Below are 27,839 nucleotides of genomic sequence, written 5' to 3' on the forward strand. Positions count from 1 at the left end.
AGAAGAGTTACTGTCACGTTTAATTCGTGAAAAGGCGGTACTCTCTGTACGCCGGCGCAAGTTGCTGACTTCCGGTGATTTTTGGAAAAGTTGAAAGATGCCTTTGCCGTTGCAGCAAGGCCTGTTCCAGGTAACTGGGTTTAAAAATGAAGAAACCTGTAATATTTTAACCTTATCTATTGTTTCTTTGTCACTGGACTAACAGATCTTTGCAGCAACACCGCACTTACTCGTCGCTAAGATGAAAATTCAGCGTGCTCTTCATTGAAGTGTATATGGAAAATGGCGGATATACATATCTCCCGTTGACACCTTTTCAATTCGTTTCACTTTATATTTGCTACACTTTCTCCGATGCTGGGTTTTGTGCGTCGTTGCGCATGATAGTTAATGTAAGAATTGAAAATATCCCCGCAATCACAATAAAACATGTTCTTGGATGTATGTATAGTTAAATACATCCAAACACGATAGCAGGTGCTTGAATTTTGGAATGTCATTCGTTTGACAGACACAGACAGGAGGTTATAACTAAATGATGAACGTTTTATGCTCTGGGCCACTGACAGTTGTACAGCTGAATGTTCACATCGGTATGGAGCAAAATGTACCAAACGAAAGTATACATTTTTTTGCTCACTGACTTCAAGTTACCATAGTTCAGTTAAATTAAACATTGAGGCATATTTTCAGCAATTTCTGATATTAACCTGCCTCAGTGTTTAATCAGTGAATTTGAAAATATATTCCGCTTCGGGAGTGATAAATCCAGGGTCAATCCTGGGTGGAGTCAACACCTAAGACTTTAAAAAAGGAAGTTGTAACTTCTTCGCTTGGCGTTCATCATGAAGAGGATAGTGCAACGACTGGTTGACCCGTATCAGTATAATGGCTCGGGCGGGGCGACTTACTTGCCTTCGGTAAGTTGTCTCAGTGAAGCAGCACTAGATAAAAGAGTGGTGGAAATCTGTCCTGCAACCAGGAGGCACATTACACGTACATGCACCCTAATGACTCCTTCGTCGTCATATCACTGAAAATTTGTTAAGTACGATAATAAACCCCAAGCACTCACTCAATTAAAAATCCAGTTAATCCATTCTGCATAGCTCTTTGTGGAACAAAGTGAGCCTGTAAACCCACACAGAGGAAATCTTTCATTTTCATGTTTTTCATCTAATGCCAGACACACAAATGTCTGCTATGGATTGAAGAGAATAGGACCACTATAAATCCATTCCCGAGTTGAAATCAACAGAAATATTTCCTTCTCACTCATCAAAATGACTTTGTGCACTCTTGGCAGTCATACAGAAATGGTCTGTGAATTTTTTGAGGGGTGGAAAGTGTTACAGTGAATGTCAGAATTTTAAGATAGCACACTTAGTCCATCAAGAAGGATTTATCCATGGCGAGACAGCATCTGTAGGAAGGACGCCTGTCTAAAAGCTAAAAAAAATTAATGTGTTTTTGGAAAATTTCAGGTAGTTTTCATAAAAATTAGATGAAAAACATGAAAATGAAAGATGTCCTTAACCTGGTGACTTCAAATAAGGACACATATTCCTGGTAATAATAGCACAGCTTTCCAGTGCAAACATTGTGTATGCATACCATAACTGTGACATCCCACTCATTCATATTGAAAGAGATATTTGGCTCAAGTGGTTTTCAAATTTCAATTTTCTTGGGACACTTCTGAAGAGGTAGTGATCAAAAGAAGATGGCCGAACTGGTTCATGCAAGCATTTTTAATATTTCCTCAATATTGTCAGCATCAGGACCTCTTAGTATGTTGGTCAGACAGACTAATTGACATAAAATGCATTATTCATTGTGACTGCGTGAAAAAGTGTATTTAAGTAACTTCATTCATTGACAGAGGCATTACTTATGGATAACAACTTGTGGATTTATTGTCTTGGTGACGTTTCGATGCCACCTACCGAGCGCCTACAATGACCTCATCAGAGTAATCAGTGACTGCCTTAAACCCCGAAGCCATTCTATAGTTACATTGTTGCCTGTTTTTGACACCACTCACTCTCTTACTGTATATATGTTGTCTTGTATCTCTGTATGTTCATTTGGTTTGATAATGATGTAAGAACCTACATCGAAACGTCACCAACACAATAAATCCACGAGTTGTTATCCATAAGTAATGCCTCTGTCAATCTATATCACCCCAGCTCCTAAATGCCTCTGAAAGAAACCTAACTTCATTCATGTTTAATATAAGTATAAATGTTTGTTTTATTTGGTATTTATTGAATAGTGGAATTGTGGGCTGCTGAGACAGGACACTGGAATAACGTCTGACAGTGGAGTCAGTTTGACTGTTGTGTGGTGTAGAACCGAACAACATAGGCCTGATAGTAGATCCACTGTAATAGTTGTATGGTGTAGACCAAAACAATACAGGTCTGACAGTGGAGTCAGTGTAACTGTTTTGTGGTGTAGGCCCTACTACGGGCTTGACAGTAGAGCCAGTGTAATAGTTATGTGGTGTAGACCCCAACAATGGAGACAGTGTACCTGTTGTTTGGTGTAGACCCCAATAGTACCGACCTGACAGTAGAGCCAGTGAAACTGTTGTGTGGTGTAGACCCCTACTATGGGCCTGACAGCAGAGCCAGTGTAATATTTGTGTGGTGTACACCCCAGCAATAGTGGAGTCAGTGTAATTAGTGTTGTGTAGACCCCAACAAAACAGATCTGACAGTGGAGTCAGTGTAATAAGTGTAGTGTAGACCCCAACAAAACAGATCTGACAGTGGAGTCAGTGTAATTAGTGTTGTGTAGACCCCAACAATACAGGCCTAACAGTGGAGTGGGTGTAATTAGTGTAGTGTAGACCTCAACAATACAGGTCTAACAGTGGAGTGGGTGTAATTAGTGTAGTGTAGACCTCAACAATACAGGTCTAACAGTGGAGTGAGTGTAATTAGCGTAGTGTAGACCTCAACAGTACAGGTCTAACAGTCGAGTGAGTGTAATTAGTGTAGTGTAGACCTCAACAATACAGGTCTAACAGTGGAGTGAGTGTAATTAGCGTAGTGTAGACCTCAACAATACAGGTCTAACAGTCGAGTGAGTGTAATTAGTGTAGTGTAGACCTCAACAATACAGGCCTAACAGTGGAGTGAGTGTAATTAGCGTAGTGTAGACCTCAACAATACAGGTCTAACAGTGGAGTGAGTGTAATTAGCGTAGTGTAGACCTCAACAATACAGGTCTAACAGTCGAGTGAGTGTAATTAGTGTAGTGTAGACCTCAACAATACAGGCCTAACAGTGGAGTGAGTGTAATTAGTGTAGTGTAGACCTCAACAATACAGGTGTTGATCTTGGGTCATTCTTCCATGTCGCTACATGGAGCGTCCTCATCACTGTCCTCAATGCTATTGCTGACTCGAACGGACGGTTGAAGTGCAGGCACACTGCAGCTGTAAGGCCCCAGACTAATGAGATTGTGTACATTTGAATCCAGTTCTGACTACTTTAGCTACAGGGTGGAAGCCTGCAGGTTTTTCAGATACTTATGAAGATTGGTGGTTTAACCCTCACCCAGTTCGTTTTCCTCCACCCGTAAACATGGCCACCATAGTTTGAGTGGGTTTTTTGAGCAGGTCATGAAACACCCAATCAAATATATAAACATTTTAATATATAGAGGATGCTAAGGATGCAGGATTCTTCAGCACTGACTCAAACTGGTCCTTTAGCTTGCTCTGTTATCAAGTTAAGCAAGATATGTGAACTACTCTTGGTGTCTTAAAACCTTTGTAAAGCTGACTAGGACTAAATTATTCTTTCCTCATTCCAGGCTGCTGTGGAACCCATGCAAGTGGATGGCCAAGCTGAGGAAAATGAAAATGTTGAAGAACAACATTACAGTGTGGAGAACACTTCACTAGTTAGTATTATTCTACATTACACACATTGTGCTGACTGTGGGATGTGATATCTACAGTTCGCAGCTCAATACAAATGATGTTCGTTAAAGTTATGTTGTACATACTCTACATAAAGAGAATGCATGTGTATAAGTATTATTAGAGAAAAAGGTTGAGTCAGATTGTTTGTGTTTTCTGAGATCACTTCCTCAGCGTCTGTACAAAATTTGCTGTTGGTGGCAGTGATGTAAAGCGAAAGGTAGAGAGCAAGGCATGCGCTGTAAGGAGTATGAAGTTATTATTGCACATAAGGTTTTGCAGAATACTTTGTATTCGTGACCAGTGGAAAGCAAGAATCACCATCAAATGTACAGTAATAGCTAGTCTTCCAATCTTTCCATACTTAGTATTTATAATTATCTCAGTGCTTGTATTTTTTTTTTCCCCCACACATTTGATGTATATTTTTGTCTGTGCAGGATTTGGAATCCTATGCATCCTGTTATATTGGAGCAGCTAAGTTAAACCGCTTAGTGTACATAGCAGAGCACTGTCCCTCCCTCCAGATAGAGTCGCTGAGAATGGCTCTGGCTTATGTGATGACCACCTATAACACAAACATGTACCAGCAAATACACAGGAAGCTACAGGAGGCTGTAGCCAAGTAAGTGCTGCGTTTCACCTCTATCATCAGACTGTCTCAGTCATAAAATACAACTTGAAAAACAATACCAAAAGTATTTCTAGTCTGTATGGAATTCTTCACAATATTAATTCAGGCTTAAGAGGTAATTGATAGAAATTGTACAAATGATGTATGTAAAGTTTATGTGTGTGTGTGTTTATTTTTTTGCTTCGAATAGTGCCACAGGTTTGCCTGATGCAATAGCTGGAGCAGTGACTAATGTCCCCGGCCTGGATACCCAGTGGATAGAAACCACAGCTAAAAAAGCTGCTTTGAAATTGGAGAAATTAGACACAGATCTCAAGAATTATAAGAGCAATTCAATAAAGGAAAGCATAAGGTATGTTCATTACATTAAAAACAAAGTTTTTTGTGCCAAAATGCCTCAGTGAGCAACGAAGTGTTAGCATTTCTACATATCTTTTACCAGAATGCATATGTTACGTTTGGTCTTCAAAAGTATATCGTGCCAAAACAGGCAGATTGACGTTAGACGGTGGACCGGTAACAAATAGGCCTACATTAATAAGCTTGCAGGTCTTTCAAAACATCACTTAACAACGAATATGTGTCTAATGTAAATAAATACCCATATGCGTTTAAGAAGCTAATTTACAAATATAAATACAACACTTCAATGCTCCGACTTACCACAAATAGATCCAGCTTTAAAGGTTTGCCCTTGTTGGAGTAGGGAAATCCATTTTCACGCAGTCTGCTTGAATCAGAACTCATGATCACACCTTACCAGTGTAGGCCTTGATGACCTAACAATAGCGTTCATTATATGGAAATTGTAGAGGAGTAGGTGCCAAACTATAACCTATTGAGTATTCATATATAAACAGCTGAGTTCTAGTGATATCATGGCTAATCCTGGCCATTCACGCAGCTCTGGGTATGATCTTTGAAGTTTCAACATAGTTTAGGACACCAGTCAATCACAGCTGAGACCCAATCCCACCATCTGATGTTTGGCAATTGGTTTTAATTCAGCTCGCTGTAAATGGGTTGCGTGTGTTGCGTAGACCACTGAAATAGATGATTACATGGCTTCACGGAAATGGTTTAGCAGCAAAGTCCAAAGCGGTCTCACGAAATTACCGTACATGCATTTCACTGGGCATGTGGCTGTATGTAACTTAATGGACTTCACAATTGTCACTGTCCCAGGGGGCAGGTTAGAGAAAATAAATGCATCTAATTGATCAGTGTTGAAATCTGTAAGCTGTCAGTTACCTGTAGACATTTACGCGCATGTGACTCTGAGTTCTTATTCCTGTGCATGGCAATCGGCTGTCAGAACAATGTGAGAACGAGGTTAGAACACATGCTATATCTAGTTTCAGAAACTTAGCAGAAATGTGTTTTCTGTGTTGAACTGAAGGTACACGATTTGATATTGAATTTTGGGAAAATAGAATTCTTCTGAAATGGGAGGAGTGTTTAGATTGTAACAAAATAACACATGTGAGAGATGTGTCCAACTCAGCTTCTGTTTTGTGAGAGCTTGACTACTGATATTTACCAGTCAGACCTACATGTATATCGCTGAAAAACCTTTGCATGCTGATTTGTTAAGTTTATTTATGGGGCTATGAAAGGACAACACCTTTCCCCGCATAATCTTATCATTCACCCATTTAATTGAGGCCAGCAAATTTAATTCATGAGTAACAACAAAGGTGTGACTGGTTGGGAAACTCACTGTCAAGTACTGTAATAGACCCCCATATGGTGTGGATTAGCAACCTAAGCGTTCATGAAGTTTAATGGAGTGGGGGAGGTGGGTGGGTGCTAATATCCTCTATGTATTGCTGCCCCCAATGTGCAGAAGTAGCCGATGGGAAATTTTAGATCATTTTCCATAAGTTATTTCATGGATCAAAAAGAAAATTTTTTTGTGGAGGACCGACTGACCCAGACATTTTACAGCCAGAAATTTTCGGCTAAACTCTACCTTATTTGCGGTAATGAATCAAGGCTTTATGGATTAGCCTGATTCTGCCTTGCCTTTACTCTGTATTATTTGCATTGTTTTTGCTGCTGCAGGCGTGGTCACGATGACCTAGGAGACCATTACCTGGATTGTGGAGACCTGAGCAATGCCCTCAAGTGCTACTCCAGGGCACGAGATTACTGTACCAGTCCAAAGCATGTTGTGAATATGTGTCTAAATGTTATCAAGGTAAGCTATCAGTGACAGTATGACTCACAGGTATTATTATGCTGTCAAACAGTATCAGCCTTTTGTTATTTTAACATTTTACCTGGAATGGTGAGGGAAAGTTCATCATAAATGATGTTCTCTTAAACATTTAGGTTAAATGCCTGGTTTCATATTCTGGACTTGGCTATGAGGAGATTGGTCTACGTGAAACGAAGGCCATGTCTGTGTATGGAGGTAAATGTCTATATTTTGCTGTGTGTTTGTTACGCACATATTTAGGACAGGTACATTGATTCATTTTAATCTCCAGTTGGAAGTACACAGTGGTTAATGTTAAACAGACCAAAATTTGCACATGCTGTTTATAAGACAGCGAGCGTGTTTTGACATTGTATCTGCCTCCTATTCCACAGGTTAGTGTGTACTTACAAAACTGGTCCCATGTATTAAGCTATGTAAACAAGGCAGAATCCACCCCGGAATCAACTGAGGTGAGTTTTTGAAACGAGTTTATCTTTCCATTTATCATATCTTCTTTTAGCATTGCATTTTTTTTATAGATCCTTAGCTGCTGCTATATTTTGCTAATATTTTGCTAAGAGCGTTATTATGTCTTGAATTTTTCAGCATGGTAAAGATGTTCAAGGGATAATGACAAAGTTAAAATGTGCAGCTGGGTTAGCAGACCTAGCCACTAAGAAGTACAAGTCCTCAGCCAAGTATTTTCTACAAGCCAGTTTTGATCACTGTGATTTCGCAGAGGTGAGTGGTCATGCTACTGTGTACCTCTTATCAAATACAGTAGTATCAAATACAAGGCTGTGCAAGCCAGTGTGGAGCCTGAAATTATGTAACTGCTACTGAAAGAAGTATGGGGAGTTGTAAAGTTTGTAGCCCTGTGATAGAGGATATGTCATCAGTTTGATTGAAAAGCTGCTTATCATAATAAACAGCTGAATAAGTGGTTCATTGACATACCAAATGTGGCACCATAATTACACTTCACAATGTTTTAAATGTGAATTTCATTGGAAGTGTGTTTTTCTTGCAAATTCCGAACTCAATGTTTCTGCGAGAAAATAAATCTTCATTCTGTTTGAGGCCAAGGGTTGGTGGTAGGAGGGTGGGAAGAGTGCAAGTAATTCACGTTGTCTGTAGTAAAATTCCTGCGTTGTATCAGAGCCTTGGTCGAGCAAGTCAGCGCTAAGAAAATATGTGCCAAAACATACACGTCATGGGCGAAAGTCAGGTGAATTACATTCGCCGATGGCTTTGCAATCTTGTGGACAACTTTCATCATACTCATTGGCGTATATGAGAAGCAGTTCCATCATATCTTGCTTTGACATTTTACACGTGGAGCAGTTGTTCTCGTGTATTATGTCTGTGCACCTGTGATTGAGCTATCTCACCTGTTGGAGCACATTATTTTGCACATCAAACGTTGATTTCTTGTCACTTTTAAAAGCATTTTCCCAAAAGTATCGACATACAAAGAGGTCAGTCGAGTTGACCAACCTTAGACGTATGCGTTCTAGCTGTTATGCTAGAGCATGTTGGGAGTTTGGCTAGCGTGCAGATTGGTTTGTTTAATGTAATTGAAAGTAATTTATTACCGTCAACATATTTATAAAAGGATTCTAATATTCTTCTGGCGATTGAAGAGACTTTCCTTTATTTCACTTTTTTGTATGTCCGAAGGGGGTATTTTTCGGTAGCTCCTCTGGGGAAATGGGTCTGTTTATGTGATGTAGTAAGGACCTAGTGGAAGCCTTGAAACTGTTGAGTTCAGAGTTGTACTGGGTAGGCTAGATAATGTTCTTTATGTCCCATCTGACTACATTTTAATCTTGTACAGAGTTTCTGTATGATATGTATTATCGTTGCTTTTTTTGTTGGCAGTTACTTTCTGCCAATAATGTAGCCACATATGGTGCCCTGTGTGCTCTAGCCTCCTTTGACAGACAAGAGCTGCAGAAAAATGTTTTAACTAGCAGGTAAGATGCATGCTAATTTACATGCTTCTTTGTTGGGTCTTTCTGACTTCAAAACTTTTTTCTTTAAAGAAAGGAAAACTTTGCAGTGAGAATTATTTCTCTTCATTTACTTATTTAATCTGTACAGTGTGATCAGTAGTCCTACTCCAGTGTTAACCATGTGGTTTTCTGCACAAATATACTACATTCAGCTCCACTTCATGTGCAGCTAGTGGGATTCAGCATTCACTACTTATTCTATTTTTATTTCATTTCAGTTCATTTAAACTATTCTTAGAATTGGAGCCGCAGTTACGAGACATCATTCACCGGTTTTATGAGTCAAAATATGCTTCATGTTTAAAACTTTTAGGGGAGATAAAGGTAAGGTTTGGTTGAAATTTTTTTCAATTCTGAAATTGTTTAATATTTACCAAATTGTTGAGTAGTTTAGAACAGTGAAGCTGAAACAGGGCTCTGAATTTAACATAAAATGTGTGGAGACAATGTGAGGAAAGACATTCTATGCGAGCCATTTCTTAAAACGTGGATTTTGGAGCAAGTCTTTGCCTATGAGTGATGATAGATAATTAATGTCTGCAACGAGTTGACTGCTGTAATTATGGAAAACCCAGGTAAATGTGACAGTTTTGTCCTCTGGTGAGGATGCTGAATTCACTTACTTTCTGTATGATAACTTATTATTGGACATTATTTGTGTTTGATGTTGGATAATTTACTGCTGGACATTATTTGTGTTTGCTGTTGGATAATTTACTAATGGACATTATTTGTGTTTGCTGTTGGATAATTTACTACTGAACATTATTTGTCTTTTCTGTAGGATAATTTACTACTGGATATGTACCTAGCGCCTCATGTGAACACATTGTACACACAGATCAGGAACAGAGCGCTTTGCCAGGTAAAATGTTGCCCTAGTTACATCGATTATGGGTCTGCCAGCAACCTGTGGATGGTTGTGGGTTTCCTTCAGGCTCTGCCCGGTTTCCTCCCACCATAATGCTGGCCACTGTCGTATAAGTGAAATATTCTTGAGTACGGCGTAAAACACTAATCAAATAAGTAATAAATAATACATCTATTATGTGAGGAAGAGTGTGCCTGTTCAGCAACTTTAAGGCCTGATTGGCAAACCGAGAAATGATCTGCTCTTGTGGCTCCATTGGTCGCTCTACATGCCCGTTATAAGGTGTCTGGTGGGCAAGCAGAGAAACGATCTGCTCTTGTGGCTCCATTGGTCGCTCAACATCCCTGTTATAAGGTGTCTGGTGGGCAAGCAGAGAAATGATCTGCTCTTGTGGCTCCATTGGTCACTCAACATGTCCGTTATAAGGTGTCTGGTGGGCAAGCAGAGAAACGATCTGCTCTTGTGGCTCCATTGGTCGCTCAACATGCCCGATATAAGGTGTCTGGTGGGCAAGCAGAGAAACGATCTGCTCTTGTGGCTCCATTGGTCGCTCAACATGCCTGTTATAAGGTGTCTGGTGGGCAAGCAGAGAAACGATCTGCTCTTGTGGCTCCATTGGTCGCTCAACATGCCCGTTATAAGGTGTCTGATTGGCAAACCGAGAAATGATCTGCCCTTGTGGCTCCATTGGTCACTCAACATGCCTGTTATAAGGTGTCTGGTGGGCAAGCAGAGAAACGATCTGCTCTTCTGGCTCCATTGGTCGCTCAACATGCCCGATATAAGGTGTCTGGTGGGCAAGCAGAGAAACGATCTGCTCTTCTGGCTCCATTGGTCGCTCAACATGCCCGTTATAAGGTGTCTGGTGGGCAAGCAGAGAAACGATCTGCTCTTGTGGCTCCATTGGTCGCTCAACATCCCTGTTATAAGGTGTTTGGTGGGCAAGCAGAGAAACGATCTGCTCTTGTGGCTCCATTTGTCGCTCAACATGCCTGTTATAAGGTGTCTGGTGGGCAAGCAGAGAAACGATCTGCTCTTGTGGCTCCATTGGTCGCACAACATGCCTGTTATAAGGTGTTTGGTGGGCAAGCAGAGAAACAATCTGCTCTTGTGGCTCCATTGGTCGCTCAACATGCCCGTTATAAGGTGTCTGGTGGGCAAGCAGAGAAACGATCTGCTCTTGTGGCTCCATTGGTCGCTCAACATGCCCGTTATAAGGTGTTTGGTGGGCAAGCAGAGAAATGATCTGCTCTTGTGGCTCCATTGGTCGCTCAACATGCCCGTTATAAGGTGTCTGGTGGGCAAGCAGAGAAACGATCTGCTCTTGTGGCTCCATTGGTCGTTCAACATGCCCGTTATAAGGTGTCTGGTGGGCAAGTAGAGAAATGATCTGCTCTTGTGGCTCCATTGGTTGCTCAACATGCCCGTTGTAAGGTGTCTGTTGGACAAGCAGAGAAATGATCTGCTCTTGTGGCTCCGTTGGTTGCTCAACATGCCCGTTATAAGGTGTCTGGTGGGCAAACAGAGAAATGATCTGCTCTTGTGGCTCCGTTGGTTGCTCAACATCCCTGTTATAAGGTGTCTGGTGGGCAAGCAGAGAAACGATCTGCCCTTGTGGCTCCATTGGTCGCTCAACATGCCCGTTATAAGGTGTCTGGTGGGCAAGCAGAGAAACCATCTGCTCTTGTGGCTCCATTGGTCGCTCAACACGCCTGTTATAAGGTGTTTGGTGGGCAAGCAGAGAAACGATCTGCTCTTGTGGCTCCATTGGTCACTCAACATGCCCGTTATAAGGTGTCTGGTGGGCAAGTAGAGAAATGATCTGCTCTTGTGGCTCCATTGGTCGCTCAACATGCCCGTTATAAGGTGTCTTATTGGCAAACCGAGAAATGATCTGCCCTTGTGGCTCCGTTGGTCGCTCAACATGCCTGTTATAAGGTGTTTGGTGGGCAAGCAGAGAAACGATCTGCTCTTGTGGCTCCATTGGTCGCTCAACATCCCTGTTATAAGGTGTTTGGTGGGCAAGCAGAGAAACGATCTGCTCTTGTGGCTCCATTGGTCGCTCAACATGCCCGTTATAAGGTGTCTGATTGGCAAACCGAGAAATGATCTGCCCTTGTGGCTCCATTGGTCACTCAACATGCCTGTTATAAGGTGTCTGGTGGGCAAGCAGAGAAATGATCTGCTCTTGTGGCTCCATTGGTCGCTCAACATCCCTGTTATAAGGTGTTTGGTGGGCAAGCAGAGAAATGATCTGCCCTTGTGGCTCCGTTGGTCGCTCAACATGCCTGTTATAAGGTGTCTGGTGGGCAAGCAGAGAAACGATCTGCTCTTGTGGCTCCATTGGTCGCTCAACATGCCCGTTATAAGGTGTCTGATTGGCAAACCGAGAAATGATCTGCCCTTGTGGCTCCGTTGGTCGCTCAACATGCCTGTTATAAGGTGTCTGGTGGGCAAGCAGAGAAATGATCTGTTCTTGTGGCTCCATTGGTCGCTCAACATGCCTGTTATAAGGTGTTTGGTGGGCAAGCAGAGAAACTATCTGCTCTTGTGGCTCCATTGGTCGCTCAACATCCCTGTTATAAGGTGTTTGGTGGGCAAGCAGAGAAACGATCTGCTCTTGTGGCTCCATTGGTCGCTCAACATGCCCGTTATAAGGTGTCTGATTGGCAAACCGAGAAATGATCTGCCCTTGTGGCTCCGTTGGTCGCTCAACATGCCTGTTATAAGGTGTTTGGTGGGCAAGCAGAGAAACGATCTGCTCTTGTGGCTCCATTGGTCGCTCAACATGCCCGTTATAAGGTGTCTGATTGGCAAACCGAGAAATGATCTGACCTTGTGGCTCCGTTGGTCGCTCAACATGCCTGTTATAAGGTGTTTGGTGGGCAAGCAGGGAAACGATCTGCTCTTGTGGCTCCGTTGGTTGCTCAACATGCCCGTTATAAGGCCTGGTGGGCAAACCGAGAAATGATCTGCTCTTGTGGCTCCATTGGTAGCTCAACATCCCTGTTATAAGGTGTCTGGTGGGCAAGCAGAGAAACGATCTGCTCTTGTGGCTCCATTGGTCGCTCAACATGCCCGTTATAAGGTGTCTGGTGGGCAAGCAGAGAAACGATCTGCTCTTGTGGCTCCATTGGTCACTCAACACGCATGTTATAAGGTGTTTGGTGGGCAAGCAGAGAAACGATCTGCTCTTGTGGCTCCATTGGTCACTCAACACGCCTGTTATAAGGTGTTTGGTGGGCAAGCAGAGAAACGATCTGCTCTTGTGGCTCCATTGGTCGCTCAACATGCCCGATATAAGGTGTCTGATTGGCAAACCGAGAAATGATCTGCCCTTGTGGCTCCATTGGTCGCTCAACATGCCTGTTATAAGGTGTTTGGTGGGCAAGCAAAGAAACGATCTGCTCTTGTGGCTCCATTGGTTGCTCAACATCCCTGTTATAAGGTGTTTGGTGGGCAAGCAGAGAAACGATCTGCTCTTGTGGCTCCATTGGTCGCTCAACATGCCCGATATAAGGTGTCTGATTGGCAAACCGAGAAACGATCTGCTCTTGTGGCTCCGTTGGTTGCTCAACATGCCTGTTCTAAGGTGTCTGGTGGGCAAGCAGAGAAATGATTCCCTCTTGTGGCTCCATTGGTCGCTCAACATGCCCGTTATAAGGTGTCTGATTGGCAAACCGAGAAATGATCTGCTCTTGTGGCTCCATACGCTCTGAATATGCCAGTTATAGTGTGTCATTTCAAATTCCACTGAAATCACAATTTGTGTGCCACTACTTTGTGATTTTACTGGCAAGACTGGACATGACTGCCAGTTGATTGTCAGTATTTTACACATGGGACTCTCCTTTTAAATTTACACATTGCTCTTTGTATGAAGGTAAATAATGGTGGCAAGGAAAAAGCACAACTTAAAATATCCGTTTGTTACACCTGGGTCCTTTCCTTTTCCCAGTCCATCAGTAAAGCCATTAAGAGGTGAATTATTTTGTTCAGTATTTCAGTCCATATCTGTCGGCTGATATGAGGAAGATGGCTGATGCCTTTAACACGACTGTGCCAGCACTGGAAGATGAGCTGATGCAGTTGATCTTGGATGGACAGATCAATGCCAGAATTGACTCGCACAATAAGGTAGGAGGCACAGATGAGGGTTTTTTTGTGTTAGGAATGAACAATTAGTATGTTCGATCATTAGTTATACGTAGAAACAACTTTGTGGTGTAATTTATTGATAGTTATGATTATATTGGCATAGTATGTAAGTGAAAATACTTTTGTAAATAAAGCACAAAACACCAATTAAGTGAATAAAAATGTTGGTGAAGGACATTGTAATTTGGAAAGTTAATATTGTTAGTCACTGGTAATAAGCAGTACGTATGTTTTATTTATGTGAATTGCAGACAGACAGTTTCATGGTACATAATGGATACTTGCATGTATTTATGAATAGCCATAGCTGTATTGGGGTATTCAATCATTTTTAGTGAACCACATCATTATTTTCTCTCCATCAGATTCTGTATGCAAAAGACATTGATCAGAGGAGCACCACCTTTGAGAAATCTGTCAAAATGGGACGAGAATATCAAAAAAGGACAAAAGTGAGTTGATGTTGACCCTGTAGAAGTGTCATTGTCATCATCCGACTTATAAATAACACACTGTAAGGCCCCGTCCAGACTATCCAACATCACTCAACTTTTGTTGACTCAATAAGAGTCAACAGCAAGTTAAATGTCCCGTCCACACTACAAATCAGATAGGTCAACATTGTCCAAAACTGTGGTTGTGTGTTGAACCCTGTTGAGCTGTGTTTTTTTAATTTTTGGAGGGAAATTTCTGTCTGTCTCTACAGTGTTGGGGGTTTAAGAGAGTGTTGTACAGGCAAGGGTATTTTTCATATTCCTGTGTCAACGAATTGTCTCAATGTGAGATCAGTTTCTCTCTTTTGCTTTTGACGCTGCTATTTTGCCCAGGTCATGTGCGTAAAAATGGTCATGTTGTACTACACGCACGCTGATTGGCTACTTCCAGACGACTTGACTCAAATTGTTGACAAAAAATGCACATGCACATTTCCGCTTCAGCAATGTTGGATAGTGTTGAGTATGTTGAACAAAGTTGAAGAACCCGTCCAGACTACTAAGTATGGCTCCATGTGTTGATTCAAGTTGCCTATGGTTGAGTGATATGGAATAGCCTGGACGGGGCTTTAGGATGTGAAAGGTATCACCAACAAACGAGACTTACAGGGCTGTCCAGATGACAAAAAGGGAGGCAATCTGGCCAGGTGGTCTGATTAAGTCTGTAATGATCTCCATGAATATCTGTCCAAAGAGAAGGCTGTTATATTTTAGGACACATTCCTAATGGTAAATTAAGACATGAAAGCAAAGTGTTGTTTTTGTGTGCTCTGATAGTTGAACTTAACAGTGTTTAAATGAAAAATTGTGACAGATAATTAAATGTTCTTCTTGTGTTTGTCATAATTATATATAAACTACAAATTCCATATTTACTATTTCACAGGCTCTCATATTACGGTCAGCCATGTTGAGAAACCAGATTCATGTCAAGGTAGAAATCTTTATTGTTCACATTTGATAACTAGTATGTTCCCACGGTAATCTAGCAGTTTTTGCTGATCATATTACAACATATATTTGTTTATTTTACACCTATTCCCATAATACTGTGGATCAAACGTATATAAATGATAATGGGAGGTGATAGCCAACAAGTACATGTAGTGTTGTTGTTGTCATACTGTTTATCATGCTGCTCAGAGGCCATCAGATGACTAATTGCAGTGCTAAATAATATATACACACTCTGTAGTGAAATTCTTCTTTAGCGCATTGAATAGCTTTCAGGATTTTTCCAATTCATACATTGTCTTATATTTTGTGAAAAAGGTTTAAGCAAAATTCAGAAATGATTTCCGATCAAGATTAGACAAATTCTGTTGTTTTGTTTTTTTTTTTTTGATGACCAGCTTATTGATTGCTCAACCTGCCCTTTGTTTTCCAGAGTCCCCCAAGGGATGTGGGTCAGGGTGGGGAAATGTCCATAGCTCCAGGGAATGCTTCCCTAGCGCGTAACTGATGGCCAGGACGTTGGTTTCTGCCATCTCTGTGGATTCCATGTGGACTGTGATGTGGCAGAATAGTGCTTGCTGGGATTGTTACCCATAATTCTCTGGCTGCCCAAGACTCCTGCGTATAGGAACACATGACAGCATCATACCTGGCTCGTGTATGGGAACACATTAAGACGAGCAGATTGTGTCACTTACATGGTGTTCAGTGGAGATGGATGGATCACCCTGTCCATTAATTAGATGACAGAACTGTGATAACTTCTGTGACTCGTGTCTGATGCTCGGACAGTATAATGTGAAGCTACCTTACAAGAGCGAGCACCAACCACACATAGGGAGGCAGAAAGCTCAAAGCAGGGTGAACATGTGTATATTATTGTCTAAAATCTACTGGAGGTGTACCCCTGCTGTCATGTGATTGGTGGACTTGCAAAGTGGTCCTAACTTGGGAAGCTACCGCCCATGAGGTGAGAGGTGGCTCTCACGGACTTTTGTTTGGACAGTGCTACAGGTGCAGTGATATTGAGCGCTACAGCTACCCAGTTCCTCCTCATATTCAGGGTTTATATCAATGTGTGCGTTTGTTCTATAGTACTCAACTCTCAGCATTAGCTTCAACATAACCCACAATCGCCCACTCCTAGCTTCCATTAAACAGCTCAGGTGTACACATGTAGCTACCCTTCCCATCCGACTGATATATATACGTCCTCAGTTTTATAATCTGGCAGTCTTTTATCTTTGAAGTTGCCAATCATCTTGATCTCATTGAGGTGTTTCTGGTACAACCATTAAACCAGTTCTGCTGATGTTCCAGTAACGAACACAACTTTCAGCTCATTGGGGAAACACGTGGTTTTCCTTGTGTCCCTCTTTAGTCAGTTTTCACAGATGTTCTGATTGAGGTCATCTCCTCATGTATAATTAGAATCAAAAATAGTGAAACTTGCATCTTTGGAAAGATGTTCATAATGGTTGGCCCTCAACAACACCCAGTCAGACCCAGCAGATGTGAAAACCAGGCGTGGTTAGCGTTTTACATCATTGCAGGCAAATGTAGTGTGGACACAAGACCCATATCCATTCCCTTGTGAAGAGGACCAGCCTTGAAAAACATTTTTTGGAACGTGAATCATTTTCAGTTATACCCTGATAGAAAAGATTGTTGAAGTGTAAAAAAAAAAAAGAGATAATTTGACTGTATTTTTGTAAATACATGTACAGGGGTGTTTTCAGTTAGGGTTTGGAATTGTTGAAAACCAGGGGAATAGAGCTGTGTAAAGTTGTGTAGTGTGGTGGGAGTCTGGTTCATGTCCTGTACTGTATATGTATCATTATGGTCTATACATTTGCTGAGTAGTACTAGCGTGCCCTTTTAACCTAGCTGGCCCGTGCACTTATTACCCAGGTAGTTGATGCTGACTTCTGCTGGCATGTCCAGATCAATAACCCAGCTCAATTTTAATAGATGGTGTGAAACTGTCAACTGCCTACGGCCAGCGTAGCTTTTGTATGTTACCATGTTTACCATGTCCTGCACGTGACCCGGTGTTCTACCAGCAGTTTTCATCACAGAATCCGGTTCTCTTCAAATTGTTTTGAAGTTAAAATAAATGATATATGGTTTATAAGAGCTGAAAGTGTTTGTTTTGTTCTGCTAATCATGAGAAACATAGCCAAGAGTCCCTAGGTTAAGGCGGCATGAAGCTGATTCTGTGTTTCTTGTTTCCAGCACTTGTACAAACCTGTTTGGCTCATTTCACCACTCTAAATTTTTATTGTAGCAGTACTCTCGAATCACGTGTAATTCTACATGCAAGAGAGACGGTGGAAGAATGAAAATGTAGCCATGCAGGCAGTGGCTGAAGAGTAACAAACTGCTGTTACAGTTGTTCTTATCTTTGTGTTTATTCTGTTTGTGTGAGAAAGCTATGGTTTAGAAGACCACTCCAGAACCCAGAAGGGACAAATGACACGACCAACAAAATCAACTAAGCACAGCCTTACATGAATCTGAAATTTAGATTTGGTAGCTAGGCTAGCAAATAGCTTGCCTGTAGGAGGCACATGAATGCAAAACCTTAGCTCAATACATAAAGTACTGAAATCATGAATTTGGTAATTTGTGTTAAGTAATAAGCACAGAGAGCATCAGCGATGGAACATCAGTTCAATGCATGCTGTGTTTATTTAGATACCACCTCTAACATTTTGTGTAACTTTAATATGCACACACAGAATCAACAATGGAATATCCCCCTTGTGCTATTGTGCTCTATGTGTGTGGACTCCCTGATCTCAATACTGGTAGTACTATTTAAGACACCACCCCTAACATCTTGTTTATCATTGCTTTCCTTGTTATTGGACGCTGATGACGACATAAGATGCGCCTGTGCTTAGCACAGGCGAGCTAAAAATGGCAAAATTTGAGGTGTAATACAGTATCCGATCCCTTCATGGACTGCATAAAGCTGGAGAAAAAAAAAACTTGGCCTCTCTCCTGGCATGCCAGATGTTGGCCTCACTCCTGACATGCCTGACGTTGGCCTCTCTCCTGACATGCCTGACCTTGAAATCTCTCCTGACATTGGTCTCTCTCCTAACATGTCCGACGTTGGCCTCTCTCCTGACATGCCTGACAGTGGCCTATCTCCTGACATGCCTGACGTTGACATCTCTCCAGACATGCCTGACGTTGACTTCTTTCCTGATGTTGGCCTCTCTCCTGACATGCCTGACATTGGCCTCTCTCCTCATGTTGGCCTCTCTCCTAACATACCCAACATTGACCTCTCTCCTGACACGCCCAATATTTGACTCCCTTTTGAGATGCCTGACGTTGACTTTTCTCCTGATGTTAGCCTCTCTCCTGACATGCCTGACGTTTGCCTCTCTCCTGACATGCCTGACGTTTGCCTCTCTCCTGACATGCCCAACAATGGCCTCTCTCCTGACATGCCCGACGTTGACTTCTCTCCAGACATGCTTGAAGCTGGTCTCTCTCCAGACATCCCTGACGTTGGCCTCTCTCCTGACATGCCTGACATTGGCCTCTCTCCTGACATGCCTGATGATGGCCTCTCTCCTGACATGCCTGACGTTGGCCTCTCTCCTGACATGCCTGACACTGGCCTTTCTCCCGACATGCCCAACAATGGCCTCTCTCCTGACATGCCCGACGTTGACTTCTCTCCAGACATGCTTGAAGCTGGTCTCTCTCCAGACATCCCTGACGTTGACCTCTCTCCTGACATGCCTGACATTGGCCTCTCTCCTGACATGCCTGACACTGGCCTTTCTCCCGACATGCCCAACAATGGCCTCTCTCCTGACATGCCCGACATTGGCCTCTCTCCTGACATGCCCGACATTGACCTCTCTCCTGACATGTCTGATGATGGCCTCTCTCCTGACATGCCTGACATGGCTGACGTTGGCCTCACTCCTGACATGCCTGATGATGGCCTGTCTCCTGACTGCCTGACACTGGCCTTTCTCTCGACATTGGCCTCTCTCCTGACATGTCTGACATTGGCCTATCTCCTGACATGCCTGACACTGACATCTCTCCAGACATGCCTGACGTTGACTTCTCTCCAGACATGCTTGAAGCTGGTCTCTCTCCTGACATGCCCGACATTGGCCTCTCTCCTGACATGTCTGATGATGGCCTCTCTCCTGACATGTCTGATGATGGCCTTTCTCCTGACATGCTTGATGATGGCCTCTCCCCGGACGTTTGCCTCTCTCCTGACTTGCCTGACATTGGCCATCAAGGAAGCAATAAGCAGATACATGTACTTTTTGAGCATTGAATCAGACTTGTGACAGAAATCTCCTGAAAGGCTGAGGACATGTTAACCAAGACATTGGTGATTCTAGGGGCAACCAAGACACTAGTCATTCTAGAGGCAACCAGACAATAGTCATTCCAGAGGCAACTAAGGCATTAGTCATTCTAGAGGCAACCAAGGCATTAGTCATTCTAGAGGCAACCAAGGCATTAGTCATTCCAGAGGCAACCAAGACAATAGTCATTCCAGAGGCAACCAAGACAATAGTCATGCCAGAGGCAACCAAGGCATTAGTCATTCCAAAGGCAACCAAGACAATAGTCATTCCAGAGGCAACCAAGACAATAGTCATTCCAGAGGCAACCAAGACAATAGTCATTCCAGAAGCAACCAAGACATTAGTCATTCTAGAGGCAACCAAGACATTAGTCAGTCTAGAGGCAACCAAGACATTAGTCAGTCTAGAGGCAACAAAGACATTTGTCATTCTGAAGGCAAGAGGTGCATTTGAACCTCTTCAAATAAAACTGAGGGACAGCCACAGGACTGATGGGCTCTGATTTTTGTCCCATACCAACCACCCAATGTGGAAGAAGGACCTATGATATTATTCAGCACAGATTGAAAATTAACTGTATGGAGTTGAGTCTTTAAGACAGATGGCACCATATACAGGGAATTATGTGTTAAGAGATGAATGATATTCCTAAAGTACTGCTCTCCATGTAATGACTTCTTAAGCTGACTCTTCACAGACTACATGTGAATCTCCAGTATAAACAGGATGTCCAACAGTCTCTTAGTTTGTACGGTCAAACCCTAATACCATGGGCATGGGTTTCCCCCAGGCTCTGCCTGGTTTCCTCTCATCGTATAAGTGAAATATTCCTGGGCACAGTGTTAAACACCAATCAAATAAATAAATCAAAGACAACCAGTTTGATAATGTAAACTGGATGGGTTCAGAGATAGAAGCTGCCTACAGTAGAAGTGTAAATAAGCGAATGAGGAGAATTCAGCTGTGTACCATATTTGATCAGTCTTTCTCATTTTGTCATGTTTACAAAATTATGACACGCTCTGACACTCAAAAACTTCCACACACAGCATGTTCAAATAAAGATGCTCTGATGATGTTAAGAATTTATGGACCATGTTAGGTCGATATGACTTTACAAACATAGAGTATCTTAAAATATAGGGTCTATCTTCAAGGGTTAAGAGCTGGGGCATGAATCAACCCAGTTAGAAACAAATTTAACATGTCCATCAAGTTACAGACCAGAAAAAAATGTTGGAGATATATTCACAAACTGGTGTATCCCTTCGTCTAGGCTTGAAAGGGCCAATACTAGTACTCTGGAAACATCCATGTACCTGTAACCCTAATTGGATTGGTGCATCTACAGGTGGTCGCAAAATTCAATATGAGGAGGAGAACATTTCCTAACATTGGAGACATATCCACAAATTTATTGTTATCTTCAACCTCTCCAGAGGAAGCTGTCAATAATTCACGTAGCACAATCCAAATTCCACATGCAGCCCCCAGAGAGAGAAATTTACAGAAAATCCACAGTCTTGGAGGAGATATGTTCACAAACGCTTTATAATGCATTACCTGGACACCCATCTGCAACACATGCACATGGGTAACTCCATAAGTTCAGTACTGTATTTGCCCTACATTCACTCCAAATGTGCATTTTTAGAAGTAATGGCTATAAAATACAGCTTTTAGTGCTGTAATGTACTTTTTCTTTTCCCACACAACCTCAAAGCTCACAGGACCGGCCCTGATAGCACAGTTGGTAGAGAGTCCGCGTCCGGGTGAGGTAGATCCAGGGTCAATCCTGGATCGGGTCACACCTAAGACCTTAAAAAAGAGGAAGTTGTAACTTCCTCGCTTGGCGTTCAGTGTAAAGGGAATTGTAGAACGACTGGTTGACCCGTATCAGTATAATAGCTTGGGCGGGGCGGCTTCCTTGCCTTTGATAAGTCATCTCAGTGAAGCACCAGATAAAAGATCAGAGAAAATCCGTCCTGAAACAAGGAGGCACATTACATGCACTCTAAGGATTCCTTCGTTGTCATAAGACTGAGAAAATGTTCAGTACGATGTTAAACCTCAAGCATGCTCTCACTCACTCAAATCGCAATATTGGTCAAAATACAGAAACTGATGCAGGCCAGTACTAATTCCATGTGAGAATCCTACAGCATGTGCAGCTCCCAAAATGTACATTCCTTAGAAAGTCCACCAAAAACTGGTGAAGATTCATTCACAAGATAGCATTACAAATAAACATAGACCTACCTGATGATCAGCCTAGTTTTATCTAAACAAGCGTAACAGGGCACTGGTTTATAAACAATTCAAGATATTTTCAGACAAAAAAGTGTCTTGTGGTTTCCCTTTGTGTGATTGGGTAACTTCATGCTTCTTTGTAATTAAAAAGAAACCAAAGTTTGTTTTGCTCGGAGTACATATCTTGTTTATTATGCTGAGGATAATTTCTATTTTAATATCACTGTTGGCTTTTCTGGATCTCACCTACAGATGTGTATAACATCTTTGTGATCAGTCTACATGTACATACTTCATACATACTTACCAGAATCACATCTAGTCATATCAAAATATACATTTTAGATCATATGCTCTGTGCCAAATAAGGCAAAAACTTTCGGCATGAAAAAAAGTTCAAATTGTATAATTAAGCCATTACTTGGTCAGACAAAAGAGGGTGATTTTCAACACACACTGGAGATTTAATGCTGCTATCAAGTTTACCTTAATCCATTCATATGTAATGTGGCTTAGCCAGTAATATTGGGTAAGTATTTATGTTAAGTATAAATTCAAGAAAGATGGCACTTGTAGGTATAAAACCTTGTACATAACACCTTGCATACAAGGTTATCAATTACACTAGTCACTAACAAAAAGAGACAAAAGAAAAAGATGTGAATTCATCACATGCAATTCAAACATGCGTTACAAAACACAAAAATAAACCAGACATCAAGCTTAGGAAAAGTAAAACAAAAGATTCCGATTAAAATGAACAAATGAAAACTAACATTGACATATTCTGAGTGAAAAGAACAAGTGGCTTATTTATTAAGAGACACTAACAATTGCTAACATTTCATTGTGGATAAAAACAAAAAAAGACTACCAATAAACAATATCATACAACTTACAAAGAAACAAAACAATCTTCAATCACAAAGAAAAACAAGCTCTGTCAAAAAAACTTCTCTAGAATGAACAAGGTACTAGTAAGGGTGCAGTAGCATCTGTAATATTATGTGCACAATTCTAATCCAGTTTGTCGGTTGTAGCAGTATTGTCCATGATGTGCTTGAAGTTGAATGGCATGAAGGCATAGCCAGCTCCCTCATAGAACTTGTTCTGAAATTCCACCCTGGAAAAGTTCAAATCACTGCATCAGATCCTGATCTGCCATTGTAAGCTCCTAATAATGTGTTGTTTTGCTGAAACATTTTTCATGGCCACTGCTGTGCAGGGTAATGATAATACAGGCTATTTATCTGACTTAATCAGGAATTTCGAACGACGGTGGCCCCATTTCATGGGTGGAGGCAATGGGAGTGATATGTACATGTAAATCAAACTGGTGGAAGACAAGTGTTATTCAATTAAACTTAGACAGCACAAATGGTTACATGAACATGATCAACCATTAACTGACACAACAGGAACCTTCAAATATCCTGTCCAAGCTCAGACAGCACAAATGGTTACACGAACATGATCAACCATTAACTGACACAACAGGAACCTTCAAATGTCCTGTCCAAGCTCAGACAGCACAAAGGGTTACACGGACATGATCAACCATTAACTGATAGAGGAGGAACCTTCAAATGTCCTGTCCAAGCTCAGACAGCACAAAGGGTTACACGGACATGATCAACCATTAACTGATAGAGGAGGAACCTTCAAATGTCCTGTCCAAGCTCAGACAGCACAAAGGGTTACACGGACATGATCAACCATTAACTGATAGAGGAGGAACCTTCAAATGTCCTGTCCAAGCTCAGACAGCACAAAGGGTTACACGGACATGATCAACCATTAACTGATAGAGGAGGAACCTTCAAATGTCCTGTCCAAGCTCAGACAGCACAAAGGGTTACACGGACATGATCAACCATTAACTGATAGAGGAGGAACCTTCAAATGTCCTGTCCAAGCTCAGACAGCACAAAGGGTTACACGGACATGATCAACCATTAACTGATAGAGGAGGAACCTTCAAATGTCCTGTCCAAGTTCAGACAGCACAAAGGGTTACACGGACATGATCAACCATTAACTGATAGAGGAGGAACCTTCAAATGTCCTGTCCAAGCTCAGACAGCACAAAGGGTTACACGAACATGATCAACCATTAACTGATAGAGGAGGAACCTTCAAATGTCCTGTCCAAGCTCAGACAGCACAAAGGGTTACACGAACATGATCAACCATTAACTGATAGAGGAGGAACCTTCAAATGTCCTGTACAAGCTCAGACAGCACAAAGGGTTACACAAACATGATTAACCATTAACTGATAGAGGAGGAACCTTCAAACATCCTGTACAAGCTCAGACAGCACAAAGGGTTACACGGACATGATCAACCATTAACTGATAGAGGAGGAACCTTCAAATGTCCTGTCCAAGCTCAGACAGCACAAAGGGTTACACGGACATGATCAACCATTAACTGATAGAGGAGGAACCTTCAAATGTCCTGTCCAAGCTCAGACCGCACAAAGGGTTACACGAACATGATTAACCATTAACTGATAGAGGAGGAACCTTCAAATGTCCTGTCCAAGCTCAGACAGCACAAAGGGTTACACGAACATGATCAACCATTAACTGACACAACAGGAACCTTCAAATGTCCTGTCCAAGCTCAGACAGCACAAAGGGTTACACGAACATGATCAACCATTAACTGATAGAGGAGGAACCTTCAAATGTCCTGTCTAAGCTCAGACAGCACAAAGGGTTACACGAACATGATCAACCATTAACTGATAGAGGAGGAACCTTCAAATATCCTGTCCAAGCTCAGACCGCACAAAGGGTTACACGAACATGATTAACCATTAACTGATAGAGGAGGAACCTTCAAATGTCCTGTCCAAGCTCAGACAGCACAAAGGGTTACACGGACATGATCAACCATTAACTGATAGAGGAGGAACCTTCAAATGTCCTGTCCAAGCTCAGACAGCACAAAGGGTTACACGAACATGATCAACCATTAACTGATAGAGGAGGAACCTTCAAATGTCCTGTCCAAGCTCAGACAGCACAAAAGGTTACACGAACATGATCAACCATTAACTGATAGAGGAGGAACCTTCAAATATCCTGTACAAGCTCAGGATTGGAGCCACATCCCATCAGGTGTGGCAGTCATCTTGGTGAGTTATGAGAACAGGTACAACAGTGGTACCAACAGGTCACCACTATGTCATCACACCCTCATCTACAAACATAAGTGTACCCTGCTGTCTCATCTGGCCCCGCTGTCTCATCTGGCCCCGCTGTCTCATCTGGCATGACACTATTCCTTTTGTGTGATTAGATGGACTACAGATTAAGAGTAGACTTGACTGATTTATTTATTTATTTGAGCAGCATTGGTGGAAGGAAACTGGGCAGAGCCCCAGGGGAAACTCATGACCATCCACAGGTTGCTGTCAGACCTCATATCCTGTCACGAAAAGCACCAGTAGAAATATAAGCTTTTGTCTGAGCCTGGTAAAATCCTCAGTCAAAGGTGAAAGATTATCATTTCAACTCGTTAGATGCCAGACCTAAATGTAAACTAGGATTAGAAACGCAATTAGGCAGCTAATCCACAATAAACACAGTGGGGAGCCCCATACTGACCAATGCAGACGCAGAGCATGCAGGAAGGCAGACAGTCCCTCCATCAGCAAGAGGACAGCCACCGTCAGCACTGCCCAGAAGGCAAACAGAATGACCATGCCAGCAATGCCCAGATAGCCGTCCAGTCCAAGGCCGATTCTTAGCACCATTGTCCACAGAACATCAGACAGCTCTGGAACCACAAGGAACATCACTCTACAATCCGCTGATAATTTCTTAAATACAACAATACATTTAGCTTTGTTTGTGTATGCCCAGCACTGCTGGTACATGCAGGTAAATATTGTGAGCCAGGAACAGGCGTCTTCCATTTCTGAAGTGTATTTTAAATACGGACTATATGTGTACTCGTGTGAATATATGAATGTGAGACCATGAATATGGGGGTACAGAGGCTGTGATAAGTATTGAACTCACATGAATGAACCAGATTGAGGGCCCTGAGGCGTAGGTAAGAGGCTGTGTTAGAGATGGAGCCCATGCAGAACTCTATGGTGTGGTGACAGTGGTGGGGCTACAGATGCTGTGATATGTCGTGAACTCACATGAATGAACTAGACTGAGGGCCCAGAGACGTAGGTAAGAGACCATGTTAGAGATGGGGCCCAGGCAGTACTCTATGGTGTGGTGACAGTGGTGGGGATATAGAGGTAAGTGGTGTACTCACATGAATGAACCAGACTTAGCGCCCAGAGGCGTAGGTAAGAGGCTGTGTTAGAGATGGGGCCCAGGCAGTACTCTATGGTGGGGTGACAGAGGTGGGGGTACAGAGGCTGTGATATGTGGTGTACTTACGTGAATGAGCCAGAATGAGGGCCCAGAGACGTAGGTAAGAGGCCATGTTAGAGATGGGGCCCAGGAAGTACTCCATGGTGTGGTGACAGTGGTGGGGGTACAGAGGCTGTGATATGTCGTGTACTTATGTGAATGAACCAGACTAAGAGCCCAGAGGCATAGGTAAGAGGCCATGTTAGAGATGGGGCCCACGAAGTACTCTATGGTGTGGTGACAGTGGTGGAGGTACAGAGGCTGTGATATGTCGTGTACTTATGTGAATGAACTAGACTGAGGGCCCAGAGACGTAGGTAAGAGACCATGTTAGAGATGGGGCCCAGGAAGTACTCTATGGTGTGGTGACAGTGGTGGGGTTAAAGAGGCTGTGATATGTGGTGTACTCACATGAATGAGCCAGACTTAGGGCCCAGAGACGTAGGTAAGAGGCCATGTTAGAGATGGGGCCCAGTAAGTACTCTATGGTGTGGTGACAGTGGTGGGGTTAAAGAGGCTGTGATATGTGGTGTACTCACGTGAATGAGCCAGACTTAGGGCCCAGAGGCGTAGGTAAGAGGCTGTGTTAGAGATGCAGCCCAGGCAGTACTCTATGGTGTGGTGACAGTGGTGGGGTTAAAGAGGCTGTGATATGTGGTGTACTCACGTGAATGAGCCAGACTTAGGGCCCAGAGGCGTAGGTAAGAGGCTGTGTTAGAGATGCAGCCCAGGCAGTACTCTATGGTGTAGTGACAGTGGTGGGTGTAGAGAGGCTGTGGTAAGTGGTGAACTCACGTGAATGAGCCAGACTGAGGGCCCAGAGGCGTAGGTAAGAGGCTGTGTTAGAGATGCAGCCCAGGCAGTAATCTATGGTGTGGTGACAGTGGTGGGGTTAAAGAGGCTGTGATATGTGGTGTACTCACGTGAATGAGCCAGACTGAGGGCCCAGAGGCGTAGGTAAGAGGCTGTGTTAGAGATGGAGCCCAGGCAGTACTCTATGGTGTGGTGACAGTGGTGGGGTTAAAGAGGCTGTGATATGTGGTGTACTCACGTGAATGAGCCAGACTTAGGGCCCAGAGGCGTCGGTAAGAGGCTGTGTTAGAGATGCAGCCCAGGCAGTACTCTATGGTGTGGTGACAGTGGTGGGTGTAGAGAGGCTGTGGTAAGTGGTGAACTCACGTGAATGAGCCAGACTGAGGGCCCAGAGGCGTAGGTAAGAGGCTGTGTTAGAGATGCAGCCCAGGCAGTAATCTATGGTGTGGTGACAGTGGTGGGGTTAAAGAGGCTGTGATATGTGGTGTACTCACGTGAATGAGCCAGACTGAGGGCCCAGAGGCGTAGGTAAGAGGCTGTGTTAGAGATGCAGCCCAGGCAGTAATCTATGGTGTGGTGACAGTGGTGGGTGTAGAGAGGCTGTGGTAAGTGGTGAACTCACGTGAATGAGCCAGACTGAGGGCCCAGAGGCGTAGGTAAGAGGCTGTGTTAGAGATGCAGCCCAGGCAGTACTCTATGGTGTGGTGACAGTGGTGGGGTTAAAGAGGCTGTGATATGTGGTGAACTCACATGAATGAGCCAGACTT

At 42.8% G+C, this 27,839-nt stretch overlaps 2 protein-coding genes across 2 annotated transcripts; one reads left to right on the top strand and one right to left on the bottom strand.

Moving 5' to 3' along the window:
* The first annotated feature begins 58 nt into the window (after positions 1 to 58).
* Positions 59 to 17,386, top strand: LOC135469307 (COP9 signalosome complex subunit 1-like). Its single transcript, XM_064747929.1, has 14 exons — positions 59 to 130; positions 3,829 to 3,918; positions 4,378 to 4,562; positions 4,762 to 4,923; positions 6,636 to 6,771; positions 7,167 to 7,244; positions 7,381 to 7,515; positions 8,656 to 8,750; positions 9,008 to 9,113; positions 9,574 to 9,654; positions 13,660 to 13,797; positions 14,184 to 14,270; positions 15,199 to 15,246; positions 15,700 to 17,386. Exons 1-14 carry the CDS (start codon positions 98 to 100, stop codon positions 15,772 to 15,774), a joined length of 1,449 nt encoding a protein of 482 aa, XP_064603999.1. The 5' UTR covers positions 59 to 97; the 3' UTR covers positions 15,775 to 17,386.
* Positions 17,387 to 21,982: 4,596 nt separating this feature from the next.
* On the bottom strand, positions 21,983 to 27,771 carry LOC135481937 (V-type proton ATPase 116 kDa subunit a 4-like). The gene is made up of 3 exons (XM_064761721.1): positions 27,695 to 27,771; positions 25,492 to 25,663; positions 21,983 to 22,997 (listed from the first exon to the last, which is right to left on the bottom strand). Exons 2-3 carry the CDS (start codon positions 25,638 to 25,640, stop codon positions 22,892 to 22,894), a joined length of 255 nt encoding a protein of 84 aa, XP_064617791.1. The 5' UTR covers positions 25,641 to 25,663; positions 27,695 to 27,771; the 3' UTR covers positions 21,983 to 22,891.
* Between the last annotated feature and the right edge of the window lie 68 nt (positions 27,772 to 27,839).

Source organism: Liolophura sinensis, chromosome 1, assembly GCF_032854445.1.
Source record: "Liolophura sinensis isolate JHLJ2023 chromosome 1, CUHK_Ljap_v2, whole genome shotgun sequence".
NCBI classification, from domain to species: domain Eukaryota; kingdom Metazoa; phylum Mollusca; class Polyplacophora; order Chitonida; family Chitonidae; genus Liolophura; species Liolophura sinensis.